A 15,000-nucleotide genomic window follows, 5' to 3' on the forward strand; every position below is an offset into this window, starting at 1 on the left:
TTTTTTATAAAAAAGTATAAAAATTAATCCAAATATATAATTCAATTTGATTTTATTTATTTTTTTATATTTTACTTCTCAATCTGAAATCTAATATAAAACTTAATCTGAATCGAATAAAAAAATTAAACTAAATTAAATCAAATATTATGATTTTAAATAATTTTTGGTTTTTTCATTTCTTTTTCCGCCTTTGATTAAAAACATAATTCATCAGAGCACATTTCAATTTTAACTTGGGCCCTGAACGGCTCAATGCCGCCCCAACCAACAGAGTTGGAAATGAACTAGGAAGTGGAACTGCCCAACAGGCCTACAAAAAAAAAAAAAAGTCCCTTGAAAAATGTTTCTAATCTCATATAAACATAAGTTAATTTTTTACCATGCTAAGCTTAATGGACATGTGTTGAACTGTCAAAAAGCCCATTTATTAAAAACTGTTTTTTGACCACAAAGAGTCCATTAGGAGGTGAGATCATCAGACTGTGTTTTTGGTTCAGTTCTCAAGGAACATTGGGTCATCAAACATGGTGACACAAGTCAGTAACTCAACTCACCCTCGGTCTTTTTGTTCTTGATGAAGTCCTTGGCTGTCTGTCACTCTCCAGCTTATCAAATGGCATCTGATGCTGAAGTAGCCGTTTTTATAGACACAAACTTAGGCACTCACTTAGCCATGGCTGTCTCTCCAGATATTACTGTTGCAGATTTCCAGGGTAAGCTTACAACAGACCCATTCTTTTTTTAGATTTCCCAGTTGCAAGTTGCTGTCTTTTTCTGTTACCTTATATGGGGAATTGCTGAAACTAATTGATTCTTTGACTGATTCTCTTGCTTTCCTTTTAGTTTACCAGTTGCAAAAAACAATCATTTTTATCACTCTGCAGGCATTGCTGATTATATTCATTTTACCAAAATTTCTACAGGAAAAGTCCTCCCTTTCATTGCATTGTATAGAAAATTATCATTTTCCCAGATTCTGCCTTGAAATATTATTTCCAGGATCTTGTTTTTCACATTCATATACACTTTGGAGTTGGGAGAGTAATGCTACACAGATATTGGTTATTTGGGACCACAAGGCTAGTTTGTCTGAATTGGGATAATTGCATTTCTTTTCCTGGAAATGTCCTGGTATATTTGATTTTGCCTTTTGCCTTCCTGTTGCTTCATTGTTGCTAACGGATCATTTTGTAGGTAAACAATTGTACTACTTGCAAATTTTAATGAACAAATTAAGACTATTATTGTCAATCCAAAGATTTGTTATTATGATAGCTTCTTCAAATTGTTCAACAAGGTGTCATTTGATGATTTAATGTTAGATTAAATGCATTGTTATTGCAGTTCTTTTCTACATGTTCCGGCCCTGCTATATTTGTTAAAGCCACTAATATCTGCCAAGATCTTATCTGTAGGAGAACTTGAGAGAATACACTATAGTTGTTTCCGTGAATTGGGAGAGATCAAAGTTAATGCATTAATGGTAAATCTCTTATTAATCCTTTCATTTCTTAATTTTATGTCTGTTGATGGGTTCTTCTATCTAAAGATTTCCTCCACAATTCTACTAATAACTTGTACGTATATAATATTCTGCTTTTTGTCTCCTAGTAGGTGAAGCGAAGATCACACTTTTATCATCTAACTTCATCTATGCCTATAAAGTATGCTTTCTGCCATCAAGAGCGAGGGTGGTTCCTCCATATCCAAGCAAGGACTTTAAAAGCTTCAGATTGGTCATGCTTGTCAAACTTTGCTGCTACTGAAGTTGAAGATCTTAAATGTGATGGCAACCAGCGAACCAATCCTCTTGTTCAAAATATTGGACAAGAGGCCATGATAAGCAGTGGTAAGAAACTTGGTTTTAAGCTCTGCCTCAAGATCTTCTGAAACTTACCTTATATAAAGGAAGAAAAAGAGTAACAGCTTAAAATATCAGGATCATGAAATTGAGAAGGAATGCCTGAGTAAAAACAATGGAATTCGAAGTTTAAATCCCTTAATCTTTTCACTTATAAATATGAGGCTGAATCTGCAGATGCAACAGAGTGGAATTCATGTTTGATTAACAAGAATCCATCTAATATCTCATCGACAGCAATATCCGCTGCTGGTACTATCAATAGATACCTTTTGAACCATAGTGGAGTGAGCAAACTTACCAGTTCTCCAAGCACTGGTAAAGCTAGTCAGGGTCTGCCAGAACAACAGCTGAGAACCAAAGCAGACAATTACTACTCAAGCATACAAATTGGTGCCTCACCACCATTTATGGTCAGAACGCCCTCAAAGCAATCATCGTTTCTGTCACCAGCAGGCCGAACTACTGGAATTCCAAGGGATAAGGTCATTTGTAGTGAAGTTGGGAAGCGAATTATTGTAGCCTCAAATAAAATTAGAATTTCTGATAAACAAAGACTTATAACTCCTCTTAGCAAAATGAGAGATAGGAAACTGTCATGCTACAAGAATTTATCTCGGGCTAAATTTTTAGTGTTTGAGATCAGTGACAGTGATGACTGAGGAAACCAATGATGCCTCTTGATCGATAGGGAATGTCAATGCATTGTAATCTCATGCTTCTGTGAAGTAAAATTTTCAGCAATTGATTGACCATGCTCTGAAATTTTCTGCATACTTTCTTGTAGAGTTGGCCTTATTTGCATGTTATGCCAATTCTCTCCTTTATTGTTACATCACATCACGATATGAAACACTGAAGTTGTATAATTCACCAGGTGTTAGAAGAGTGAAGTCGATCATTGGGGCTTCACTTTCATTAATATAGGAGCATACAAATAGCATCCCTGTTTCATTTAGGCTGTACAATATCAATGACTTGTATTTTAGTGGCAAATGCAGATGAACTATACTTTCCTAGGCTTTAAGAACTGTACTTCTATGATTCATCCTTGTAAAGTTGTCTGCACTTATGTAATGCTCTGCATCAGAATGGAATGGTCAAGGATGGTTGAGCATGGATGATGGATCAGAACCAGTCCAGGTAGGTGCATTATTGTTTGATATGGACATGTATAGCAGAATCAATGGTCAACATAATTGCCAGTTTTCTTGCTGTTGGTGATCAGCTGTCATGTTCAGAAGTTAGACCATGTATTAGACTCATCTTCCCATTTAGGCGTTTCCAAGATCTTATTATGTCTGTCTGCTGATGCTTTGCCATCTTTCTTCAGCTTCTTATATATTGAAAGTTCTAAATAGGTGACAGCCATGAAAGTTGACCTCTATTTGATCATATAGAGGTTATTCGTATTGTCTTATCGGATTTCTGACACATAGCAACTTATGTACCCCTTAAACCTAATGTGTTTCTCTATAAAAAGAACAGAAACGACCAAATGGGCTGGAGTCTAACATAATAAAGTTTGACGTGCAGTGCAGGTGAGTCCATTTATGGTTGAAATAAACCAATTTGATTTGAAGGTTGCCTGGCCCTTGAAGTCTGAAATAACCAGCATTCCAACCACCCCATTTTGCGCTCAAGATAGCAGCTCAAACCTCAAAGCTATGGCGCTAGGGTTTGACTTTTGTGAGTTGGGGTTGGGCTACTCAGACAAAGTCCAACTATACTTGCTCTTATTTACGGGGATCAGTGCCCCTAAAAGGATAAACATGAAACATAAAAAAGCTCAATTTATATGCATGCATGTCATGTGATTATTATATATTGAATTCAAGTTTCAAGTATGAATTGGAGCTAAAGAAAGGAATAATCTTTGCTTTAATAGCTGCCTCTTTTTTCTTGTACCCTTTTCAGTGTGGGAAGGGGATGATATTAATTTCTAAGGAATCTGCATCCCCGACCTAACAAGAAACTGGTTACCATTGCATATTTTTAAAGCAGCAATTTCTACGAAATGGTTATATAATATGAATAAAAGACGTAAAAATAATATGATTTAAGATTTTAATAAAAAATATAAATAAGTTTAATAAAATCATAAAATTTTTTTTATATTTTCGTATCGATACAAATTATAACATATAATTTTTATATAAAACACAATATGAATATACGAATTATTAATATTTTATATGATATAAATACATAAATTATTAAATCTACTTTTAAATAAAATTTTTTATCAATTTTCATGCAGTAAAAAGAAGTCAATCCTTTTCATCAATACAAAAAAAAAAAAATGCCCTTTTTTTCACTTATTTGATATTTTATTTTCATCGACATTCATTTTTGTACAAAACAATATTTGGGTTTTTAAAATATAAAAGGAATAAAGTGGAACCGGGGGCTAAAGACTCGAGCTTTCCAAAACTTTTAACTTCCCTATTAAGTTTTCCACAAAAGCACCGGCTCATCTTCTTTACCCCTTGGCCATGAACCCCTGTAGGCCACACTTTCTAACATTAATCTTAGTGATTGCCTTCTAACTTCTTTTGTTTCTTTAATCTTAGTCAACTTAACAGCACCTCGTTTCACCTAGTAATAATGAATATTTTTTTATTTAATGTTGAAAAAGCATGGCATTTTTTCCCTATTTTATATTTATATTTCAATGAAAAATTTCATTTATTCAATTCTTAATTTTAAATAAATGAATGAATAAAAAAATTTCAAAGAGTCAATTGAGTAATTGATAAAATTAATTGTAGATACACATTTTGTTTGGTATCTATTAATCTAAATATTATTATTTTTTATCTTTCTTTTCGATTCATTTTTTTTTTTTTGGTCTCTTTTCTGTTAGCCATTAATAGCCACCATAATAGTCAACCTAGTTTTAGGTAGTTAAATTTTAACAAAAATCTCGGATTTTTTGGGTTTTTGGTTTTGTTTGGCTCTATAAATAGAGCAATCAAGACCAACCAATAGGGGGGATCCACAAAAAAACCTTACTAAAAATTTAAAAAAAAATCTAAATAAAAAAAAGTGTTCTACTAAATTAAAAAAAAAACCCAAAGCAAACTAAACAAACACAAATTAAAAAAAATCACAGTCCCTAAAACGGGAACCAACATTGCCAAATAGAACATAAAACTAAAAACAAAAAAAAAAATTATTTTGGCCGAATCTTCCAGGTCTAATTTGCGTCGTTTGAAATAATTTTTTTTAAAAAATAGCCTCAGATCTATGTTAAGGGGCTTAAGGTGAAGATCTTGAAGTTTTTTGGAATTTTTTCGAAAATAGCAACCAACAGACAACACAACGCATTAGTGTCAGATTTTAGAAACAAAAGTGGCCGATTGGGCTAGAAAGATAGGGAGTTTGAAAGAGAAGAAGAAGAAAGAAAATGAAATAAAAAAATGGGCTTTTATAGCTATTGCCAAAAATATTTTTTTGTTAAATGACGTCGTTTAAGATTCAGAGGATCTGTACTTGAATCAAGATCCAACTAAGGATCCCCGCACTCAACTTGGCTTATTGCTAATTTTGACCGATTCACTTAAATTGGTGTTAGACTTGCTAAATTGCTAGTGAACCGTTCTATTAGTTGACCAAACCATTTGATCGCCCTTTTGACCAACGTTGAGCAGAGACATTTTAGGTATTTTTGTTATAACTTTTTATATTTTATTTTTTTGTTCAATTTTTTAATATATTTTTATTATTTAATTTATGATTTTTCTATTATTTTTATTTTATTTTTGCATAAACTTTTGATAGAAAAATAAAATAAACGGTAAAAAGTATAAAATATTTTTATTGAAATTAATTTGAAATAATTACTAAAAAATAAACTTATGAAATTTTAAATTTTTTAATTTTCTCTTAAATAATTTAAAAAATAAAATGAAATAATAATAATAATAATTTTAATGAGTAAGAATAAAGAAAAATATAAAAAAGACAAAAAAAATTATTAATAAAAAATAAAATCACAAGTGATGATTTTTCTTATAAAAAAATTGCTAAAATATTCTAAAAGTGTTGAAAATATTTTTAGAATTTTTCATAAAATAATAATAACCATATTCACTACAAACAAATAGAAAAAAATTAAATAAATGCATATAAAAAAATAATAATAACAATAGTAATAAAATCACAAGTAATGATTCTTAAAAAAGTATTTTTCAAAAATTTGCCAAAAGTGTTGGTAAGACTTTTGAAAATCTTTTTAATAAAAATTAATAAAATATAAAAAATACTTAGATTGTAAAGGTAAATAAAATTTTAAAAGCATAGAAGTCAAGAGTGGTGACTTTATCAAAATTTCTTAAGCAAGCAATTTTCTCATAATATTCCAAAAGTGTTGGAAATATTACTTTTGGAATATTATGAGAATTTAACTAATAATTTTTTTTCCTTCAATAATAAAACAAACAATAAATTAATATTACAAAATAAATTAAAATTTTTTGTCAATGATCAAATCAAAAGGAAGTTACAAGTGGTGATTTTCCTTCAATTTTTTATCATAAGTGTTTGTATAAGAAACTATTATCTACTTTGTTTTAAATAAAATATTAAAATAAATCCGACGACGGAACTCCTACAATGAAATAAGCAATTTCTTTAAATACTCTCAAGGTAAAGAGATTTCTTAAGTTATACCGAAAGTGTCGAGAATAACTTACAAAATTTTCAATAATAAAAATATATTAAATAATAAAATAATAAGTAAAAAACTAGTTAAATGAGATCAATTTTGAATCATATAAGATTAATTGATACCATCTTTGGACGGGCATTGTGAAAATGTTATAACCTTCTCCACACGTAATTATACTTTTGAACCCAACTTCAAATTTGTAGACCAAAAGTAAGATTTGTGGCAACTCCTTGACTTTTCACATTTAGTGATCGAGTTCCCAGACCGATACGTTATGATAGCTTGGTGACTCCACTGGGGACCTAAAAGAGTTGAACAAATATATATATATATATATATAATCCTAAAGTCTTGGTTAATAAGTCAAATTTTTTAATTTTATTGATTTATTTGCCTGATCAATTTTTTTATTTATTTGAAATGTGTTTAAAAATTTGTTCCTTCACACACTTCACATGCATATCATAACATGAGTTCTAGACTCGGGCTTTGTCTTTTTTAATAGGGGGTAAAATACCTATATTCTCGTGAAGTGTTAAACTTTGCAATGGCTAGCAAAATATTCTCACTCAAATTGAATCATTTTCGTTTGAAGCCTATTACGTGTGAAGATCGAAGTGCCTTACTAGTTCAACATGGATGATAATAAAAAATAATTTGGGAACCTTTTAGCCTATATCAAACATTAAACATGGCATATAGTGAACTTTAGGGATCCGACTTTAAAATAGAGCCATGCCCTTCCTTTTTGCAAAAAAACCCAAATTTAGGTCACGAACCTGTGGTTTTACATAAGTCATGTACTAACTAGTTTTGTCTTTTTCATTATTTATATTGTATGCTAACTATATTCTTGTTTGATACTCTTTTTTTGCATAAATCATGTTAACATCAATAGATTTGCATTTGTTTATTTGTTTACTTGTTTATCTAATTTTCATTCATTTCATGTATTTCACTCATTCATAGATCATTATCATTCATTCATCATGTCATTGTATAATATAAAAGTTTTTTACTTTATCTAGGTTAGTAATTTAGAAAACATAAGAGATCAATTTGAAGCATAGATACAGACATTGGAACTTAACTAAGAAGAATTTGGTCATGACATATGAGAAATAAAAATACGACTTACCAAGTTGGTGGAAAAGCTTGAAGCGGTCCATTCTCAAAAAACCTCATCACGCCTAATTTGTTTATGCATCAAACAAACACTGAGTCAGTATCAAAAAGCTTCTCATAATACTGATGTTACCAATGCATCTTATGGCTAAAAAAAACACCAATTCAAAAAATATAAATAAAAAAGATAAGATCTTCTAACTTTGTCCAGGCTTTACAAATCATTTCATACCCAAATCTACACCCCAATCCAGTTATCCCTTAACATTTTTTTTTGGTAGCCCAAACAGAACTTGCTCCAATTCAACCCTCACAAATCAACCCAAACCTATGCCATTTCCCAATTATGAGCAATGCATCCAAAAACCTCAATGTTTATCAGTCCACTCAATAGCTAAGCTTCCTAATAAATCATTCAACAAATACACCTAATTCTATTTCAAAGCCTACAATGATGAGATAAACAACTACTCAACCTAAAAAATCGTTGAGTAAAAAGAAAGAAAAAGTCATCATTGATCCAATCCCTATGACTTATATTGAGTTATTTTCACAACTCTTTAAAGACCATTTGATTGCACCATTTCCTTTAAAGCCACTAAAACTTTCTTATCTTAAGTGGTATAATGCTGATGCTCGGTGTGATTATCATTACGGGAATACAGGTCATTTAATATAAAATTACCTTATTTTTAAATGTAAAGTGTAGGGTTTAATAAAAAATGATCGATTAAGTTTTGAGAATGAAGGAGAGCTCAAGATTGCTAAAAATTCATTACCTAATTGTATCTATTAAAGAACCTATCAATGGCAGTACCATGATCTTGAAATTGAAATATAGGACTAGGCAATAGATTTTAGGATTGTTTAGAAATGAAATTTGAAGATTCTTGTTGTCAGAATGATTTTCAATTTTTAAAAGTTTTTTATTTGATGGCATTCAACACATGTATTTATCCATTCATTCATATAAATCTTTTTTGTTTGCATAAATTTGTAGCTACCAATCATCATAATTTTTAATTGCAGTAATAATGATTCAAGGGCTTGATCATTAAAATTTTTAAAAAATTCTATTTACCACTTATCTACTACCCACAGAGCAAGAACAAAATAGTCAAATTAAGAAATTTGAGAAAGCTCAAGATGAAATGAAAGGATACTGGGTCCAAATAATGAGAATGTTAAAAAATTTGAATGAAGAAATGGAGGAAGCCTATGTTTAACGAATCGAAGATTCCTCACATCCTGCTAGGTTTGGTTTACATCAAGTCTAAATATCTCGAAGGGTACAATCACAATAAGTCCCACTTTTAAGGGTATATTTTTATCCTGGAATACCTTCAGTAGTTACATAAAGATAGTCCCAAGGATACATTATTTTTGAAGATAAACTTGATCCAATTTGAATCCTTAACGATCTTAAAAAAGTTAGAAAAATTAAAGGAAAATTCATTTGAAGCAATAAAAAATTCAAACACTCAAAAGAAAATAGATTTCATAGAGGAAAGATGTCAAGTTATTGAGGGAATAGATTTTTATGGATCTATGGATGTATCGGTGCTTTATTTGGTGCCAAATATAGTTGTTTTGCCCAAATTCAAGATCTTAGAATTTGAAAAAAATGATGAAACTAAATGCCCAATGACCCATGCCACTATATATTGCAGGAAAATGGTCGTCCATGTTCATGATGATAAGTTTTTGATTTGTGTATTTCAAGATAGTCTTATAGAGTCTGCTACTGGGTGATAAGCTCAGTTAGACAAAACTTACATCACTTCATGAAAAGAATTAGTTACGGCATTTGTAACCCAATATAAGCACATTATAAATTTGGCCTGAAATCGTTTGTCATTGCAAATTATGGAGAAAAAAGCTACCAAGAGCTTTAAAGAATATGCCTAAAGATAAAGAGATGTGACCATCCAAGTTTAGCCACTATTCACAGGAAAAAAATCATTGTTTTGTTTGTTAACACTCTTCAAGTACCTTATTATGATAAGATGACTAAGAATGCCACAAAAAATTTTATGGACATGTAATTTCAAGGAAAATAATTGAGAATGTGATTAAAAGTGGATAACTAGATGATAGAAATACAAAAAAAGATCGGGCATCCAAATTGTAATGTATGAGGAACAATGAGACAATGGTTTTGTCCTGTATTATCCTCACCCAGTTTACCATCCTTACTACCCTACCATAAATAATGTCTTATCAAATCTTTGCCTAAACCAATTAGGGGTTCAATTAAGTTTTCACTTTCAAACACCTGCACCTATGCCGTAATCAGTCAATCAGTCAAATCCTTCAGGAATAACAAAAAAGGGCAGCAAAGTAACGAGAGAAAGAATTGTGTCGACCTTATTCCCATATCTTATCTAGAATTATTACCCTAACTTATCCAGAATCAACTTTTGAAACTTGTGCGTCTAGAACACCTTCAATCCCCTTACTAAGAATGCAATGATCCTAATGCAAAATGTGATTACCATAATGAAAATCAAGGCCACTCAATAGAAAATTACCCTACATTGAAATACAACATTAGAGATCTCATTAAAGTTGAAAAAATAGAGTTTAGAATGAATAAGGATCATTATGTCACTAAAGACTCTCTACCTTAATATATTGGAAAAGAGGTGAACCAAGGGTGCTACAGTATTGATATGAATAATTTTGATGCAATGGTCAAAGAAGAATTAAGGAATAGTTTTATGTGCTTTGTGGAAAAATGGTGGACATTTCATTCAGTAGAGGTTGTTGATTCAAAATAAAAAATGTGACCCTTTTGTTTCTTTTTTAATCTTTCACTTCTATATTGGACATGCATATGAACTTTATGACTTGTATGAAAGTTTAAATCTAAATGTTAATTGAGAAATTTTTTTCCATTTTTTTTTCGTCTTAATTTTTTTTTAATTTTTTCTTTTCATAATAAAAAGTCCCAAAAAAATGGTGATCGTTATTATGAATCTATTCAAATAAAATATTTTTTTGTCTTTTTGATATCTCAAAGCTACTTGAAAAACCTTAATACTTCAAAGGGTACAAGTTTGAACTTTGTGAAGCCTCTCGTCAAGGCAACAAACATAGAATGACCAATTTGAAAAAACCTCTTGGGTTCCTTTAAAATCAAACAAATATAATGCTTTTTTATCTAGATATTGGTGATTTGATAAATGTCAAGGCTGTACTTCAAACACAAGTCATTTAAATAGCAACAAATACCCAAATGCACCATTTTTTATCTAGGGGCATATTGACAAGAGCATGATTTCCTATTGTCCCAAGATTACCTAGTCCATGCCATTATCTAATTTGGTGCATAATCAGGACCTAAATAAACCCTTTCAATAAGATTTTCATTATCACATAAATCTTATTGGCTTATCAAGATAAGACAAAAATTGGTTATCATATAAGTTATGAAAATAAAAGAAAAAAAAGGTCGATGGTTACACTATGCATTCTGGATATTCAAATGATCCAAAAAAGAAAAAAAATGATGAAATAGAAAGAAATGTGATAAAAATAAGATTCAAAATTTTCAAAGAATCACTCTTTAGCACAAATAACAGGGCTTGAGATGATAAATGATCATTGTTTTATCATTTCACAAAAAAAATTATCCATTTGCTTTCCCTTTTGAGCCTAATGAATTATTTCTAAATAAAACATTGATCGAATATCATCCTTTACATTAGGAGAAAATACAAAGAATAATCTATTTGATTAAGTTATGTTTCAATAACAAAGGAAGAATGCCTTATGTTATAGGGGCAAATGTCAAATAAATTGAGCTTTAAAAATTTTGAATATATTCCAACAAAAGTTCAAATAAGTAAGAAAAAGCAAAAGTGGAAATGATAAAAACAAAACAAAAAAAAAAAGAAAAAAAAATGAGATGACGGGATATTAAGACTGAAGAAATAAAATCGATAAATGCCCGAAAAAAAGTCTTTCACATGTTATAAAATGGTACTTAGTCTATTCTCTTTTAAACATATATTTTGAGCTTATTTATCCATTCTTTTAGAACTTCGAACCCTAGCCTATGTTATATATTTCGAAAAGTCTGTTTTGATCAAATATGGATACTTAAACTGAAAATTTGTTCATTGTAGAATCCTCATTACCAACTTCACTCTTGCCTCTTTTCTTTGAAAATTTTTCTCTTTCGCAAGAGTACTTGAGTGCACGAAGAAATCGTCAAAAAAATAAAACAAAAAAATTAAAAAAAAAAAGCTTTAGGGTGAAAACCCAAAAATGAGTAGTCTAGAGCAAGAATGAGATTGCAACGTAAAAACTTATTGCAACCAATGATTAAGATGTGTGCAAGGGTTATCATAGAAAATCCTAGCCTTTCCCAATATAATCTTGAATTTACCATAGTTGGTTTTGATATCTATTAAAATACTACATTGTGATATTGAATAGGATGTCAAATTTGATTGTACTGTAAAAAAACCTTCCAAAGGAATTTGTTTTTAAGCCTAGATAAAAATTCAATTTTTCATATCAAGTTATGAGATCCCTTTTGATAATCAAGACCTCAATTTGGCAATAAACCATCTAAGCCATTTGAAAAGATGAAATTGCCATTTGTTTATATATGTACATAATAATGATCACCATTTTTTTTAGAGACTTAAGCGTCACATCGTTTCATAAAGGTTGACTAAGGTAATTTTTTGTGAAAATTTTGTCATTAAAATAAAATATTTTTAGGGAAGGAAAATAAAATATTGAAAAAATTTTTTTAAAAAAATGAGTGGCATAATAAAAGCACTTTTTAATACAAAAGTATGTTTAATCAGTTGAGTTCCACCATAATTTGATGAATTATTTTCTTCAATTCCCTTTCATCAAGTTCAAGTTAATCATTTGCATATTTGATCTGAAAATGAAAAAATGGAAAGAAAAGTAAAAAAATCTAAATTGTGAATAAAGAAAGCAGAGATTGATGAAAAATGAACGGCAAAGAAAGGATTTAGATATGAAATGAGATAAAAGATTCGAGATTGAAAGAACAAGAACTTTGAAAAATTTAAGAAAAGAAGAATTTGGGCAGTTATATATTTTGAATTTTTTTAATAAAAGAAAATTTTGAACATTTGAATCTTTTGACTTTTCATTTGCATCATTAGCTTGTCCATCATTGATAGGAATGTAAGTATTGGAATTTTTGTAAAAGACATTTGCATTTAATTTGCATCATTATTTTAAAAAAAGACATGTGCATCGTAATGGTGTTCGCCAATTTTAGAAACATTAAAGAAGATAAAAGAAAAGAAAGGGTAAAAACATATTCAAAAGATTAAGAATTTTTAAGAATTTCAATAAGATGGCACAAGATGAAAGCTTTAAGCCTATTCTAACTGGCATGAAAGTTGTTAACCTGATGAAATTGACATCAATTAAGAAAAATATTGTGATAAATTGTTTTCAAAGTATTCAGTGGTGATATTTGAGTATTAAAATATGGATTTCATTTTATTTGATGGTGATATCTGAGCCTTTTTTCAAAATTACTCAGTGATGATATCAAGTATTAAAAATTGTTTGCATTTTCTCTATGGTAATGTCTGAGTGTTAAAGCTGAAATTACATATTTCTAGGTGATGATATTTGAGTTTCCTTCGATGATGATATTTAAAATCATATATCTTCTCGATGGTGATATCTGAGTGTTAAAGCTGAAATTATATTTTTTCGATGGTGATATTTGAGTTTCCTTCAGTGATGATATCCGAAATTTCTTTGGTGATGATATTCAAAATGTTTTCGGTGGTGATATCCAAAATCATTTGCATCTTATCGATAGTAATATCCGAATGTTAAAGCTAGAATTACGTCTTCTTGGTGCTGATATCCAAGTGTTAAACCTAGAATTGTATTTTTTTGATGGTGATATTTGAGCTTTTTTCAATGGCGATATCCATAGTCATTCACATATTTTTAGTGGTGATATCTAATTTTTCTTCGGTGCCAATATCCGAAATCATTTGCATTTTCTTAATGGTGATATTCGAGTTTTTTTCGATGGTGATATCCGAAGTCATTTGTATCTTCTTGGTAGTGATATCCATATTTTTTTCGGTGGCGATATTTAAAGTTATTCGTATCTTTTCGATGGTGATATCCGAAGTTATTTTTCGATGGTGATATCTATGTTTTTGTTTCAATTTATTTTCGTTGAGTTTTTTGCTTAGAAGAGCTTTTTAAATTTATTTTCATTGAGCCTCTACATAGATGAGTCCTTTAAATTTTTAAAAGTTATCGAGTCTCTACTTAGAGAAACCTTTCATATTAAAAAAAAAAAGAGAAAAAAACTTTATGTTTGATGTTTTATCTTTTGTATGTGTTTGTCTGAACAAAATGGTTGTCTTTTGGTTTTTGTCTTATTTTTTATTCTTAAAAATAAACAAAGAGGGGTGGTTGTAGATACTCATTTTGTCCAGTATCTATTAATCCAAATATTATTATTATTATTATTATTATTTATCTTTATTTTATTTTTTTATTTTTTTTCTTTTATGGTCTTTTTTCTGCCAGTCGCCAACTACCACATTGACAACCGACCTTGTTTTAGGTAGCCAAATTTCAACAAAAATCTTTGATTTTTTAAGATTTTGATCTTGTTTAGCTTTATAAATAGAGTATCTAAGACTAACCTATAAGAAAAATCCACGAAAAAAAGCTTGCTGAAAATAAAAAAAAAAAATTTAGATTTAAAAAAAGATTCTACCAAATTAAAAAAAAAGCTTTTTGTCAAAAAAAAAAAAAACCAAAAACCAAAACCCAAAACAAACCAAACAAACACAAACTAAAGAAAATCCCAATCCGGGAACCAACAATGCTAAATAAAAATAAAACCAAAAATAAAAAATTAAAACCAAAATTAAAAAAAAAACTTTTGGTTGAATCTTTCAGGTCTGATTTGTATTGTTTGGAGTAATTTCTCACAAAAATAGGCTTAGATCTGTGTTGAAGGGCTTGAGATGAAGATCTTGGAGTTTTTTAAATTTTTTTCGGCTACAGTAACTGACGGACGGCATAACGCATTGGTGTCGAATTTTGAAAACAGGGATGGCCGGTTGGGCTAGAGAGAGAGAAAATATGGGAAAAAATAGAGGCAGAAAGAGAAGGAGAAGAAAGAAAATGAAAAAAAAAAAGAGTTTTTATAGTTGTTGCCATTTTTTTTTTTTTTTTTACAAAACAAGGTTGTTTAGGACCTAGAGGATCTGCGCTTGGACCCAAATTTGATTAGAGATCCGTGCACTCAACCTAGCTTCTGCTGTGAACTGGTGCTAGACTGTTAAACCGTTAGAAA

General features: G+C 29.9%; 1 protein-coding gene across 2 annotated transcripts; it reads left to right on the forward strand.

Annotated features, from left to right (window-relative positions):
- The first annotated feature begins 482 nt into the window (after positions 1-482).
- Positions 483-2,638, forward strand: LOC111275500 (ubiquitin-protein ligase). 2 transcript variants are annotated; one of them, XM_089754590.1, is made up of 4 exons: positions 483-716; positions 1,419-1,486; positions 1,618-1,852; positions 2,042-2,638. In XM_089754590.1, the coding sequence occupies exons 1-4, from the start codon at positions 578-580 to the stop codon at positions 2,524-2,526; spliced, it is 927 nt and encodes a 308-aa protein (XP_089610716.1). In that variant the 5' UTR covers positions 483-577; the 3' UTR covers positions 2,527-2,638. The 2 variants fall into 2 exon arrangements, with proteins under 2 accessions (XP_089610716.1, XP_089610717.1); XM_089754591.1 differs by having other exon boundaries at positions 646-716; positions 927-1,486.
- Positions 2,639-15,000: the final 12,362 nt, after the last annotated feature.

The sequence above is a fragment of the Durio zibethinus genome, chromosome 25 (genome assembly GCF_047325235.1).
Source record: "Durio zibethinus cultivar Kanyao isolate XHJ-2024 chromosome 25, ASM4732523v1, whole genome shotgun sequence".
Classification (NCBI taxonomy): domain Eukaryota; kingdom Viridiplantae; phylum Streptophyta; class Magnoliopsida; order Malvales; family Malvaceae; genus Durio; species Durio zibethinus.

What these genes read in the sequence shown, in the direction of transcription:
- LOC111275500 (XM_089754590.1), top strand. Translation starts at nt 578, where the DNA reads ATGAAGTCCTTGGCTGTCTGTCACTCTCCAGCTTATCAAATGGCATCT. An exon ending in TCAAAGTTAATGCATTAATG is followed by an intron (nt 1,487 to 1,617) that starts GTAAATCTCTTA and finishes GTCTCCTAGTAG; the next exon opens with GTGAAGCGAAGATCACACTT. An exon ending in AGAGGCCATGATAAGCAGTG is followed by an intron (nt 1,853 to 2,041) that starts GTAAGAAACTTG and finishes CTGAATCTGCAG; the next exon opens with ATGCAACAGAGTGGAATTCA.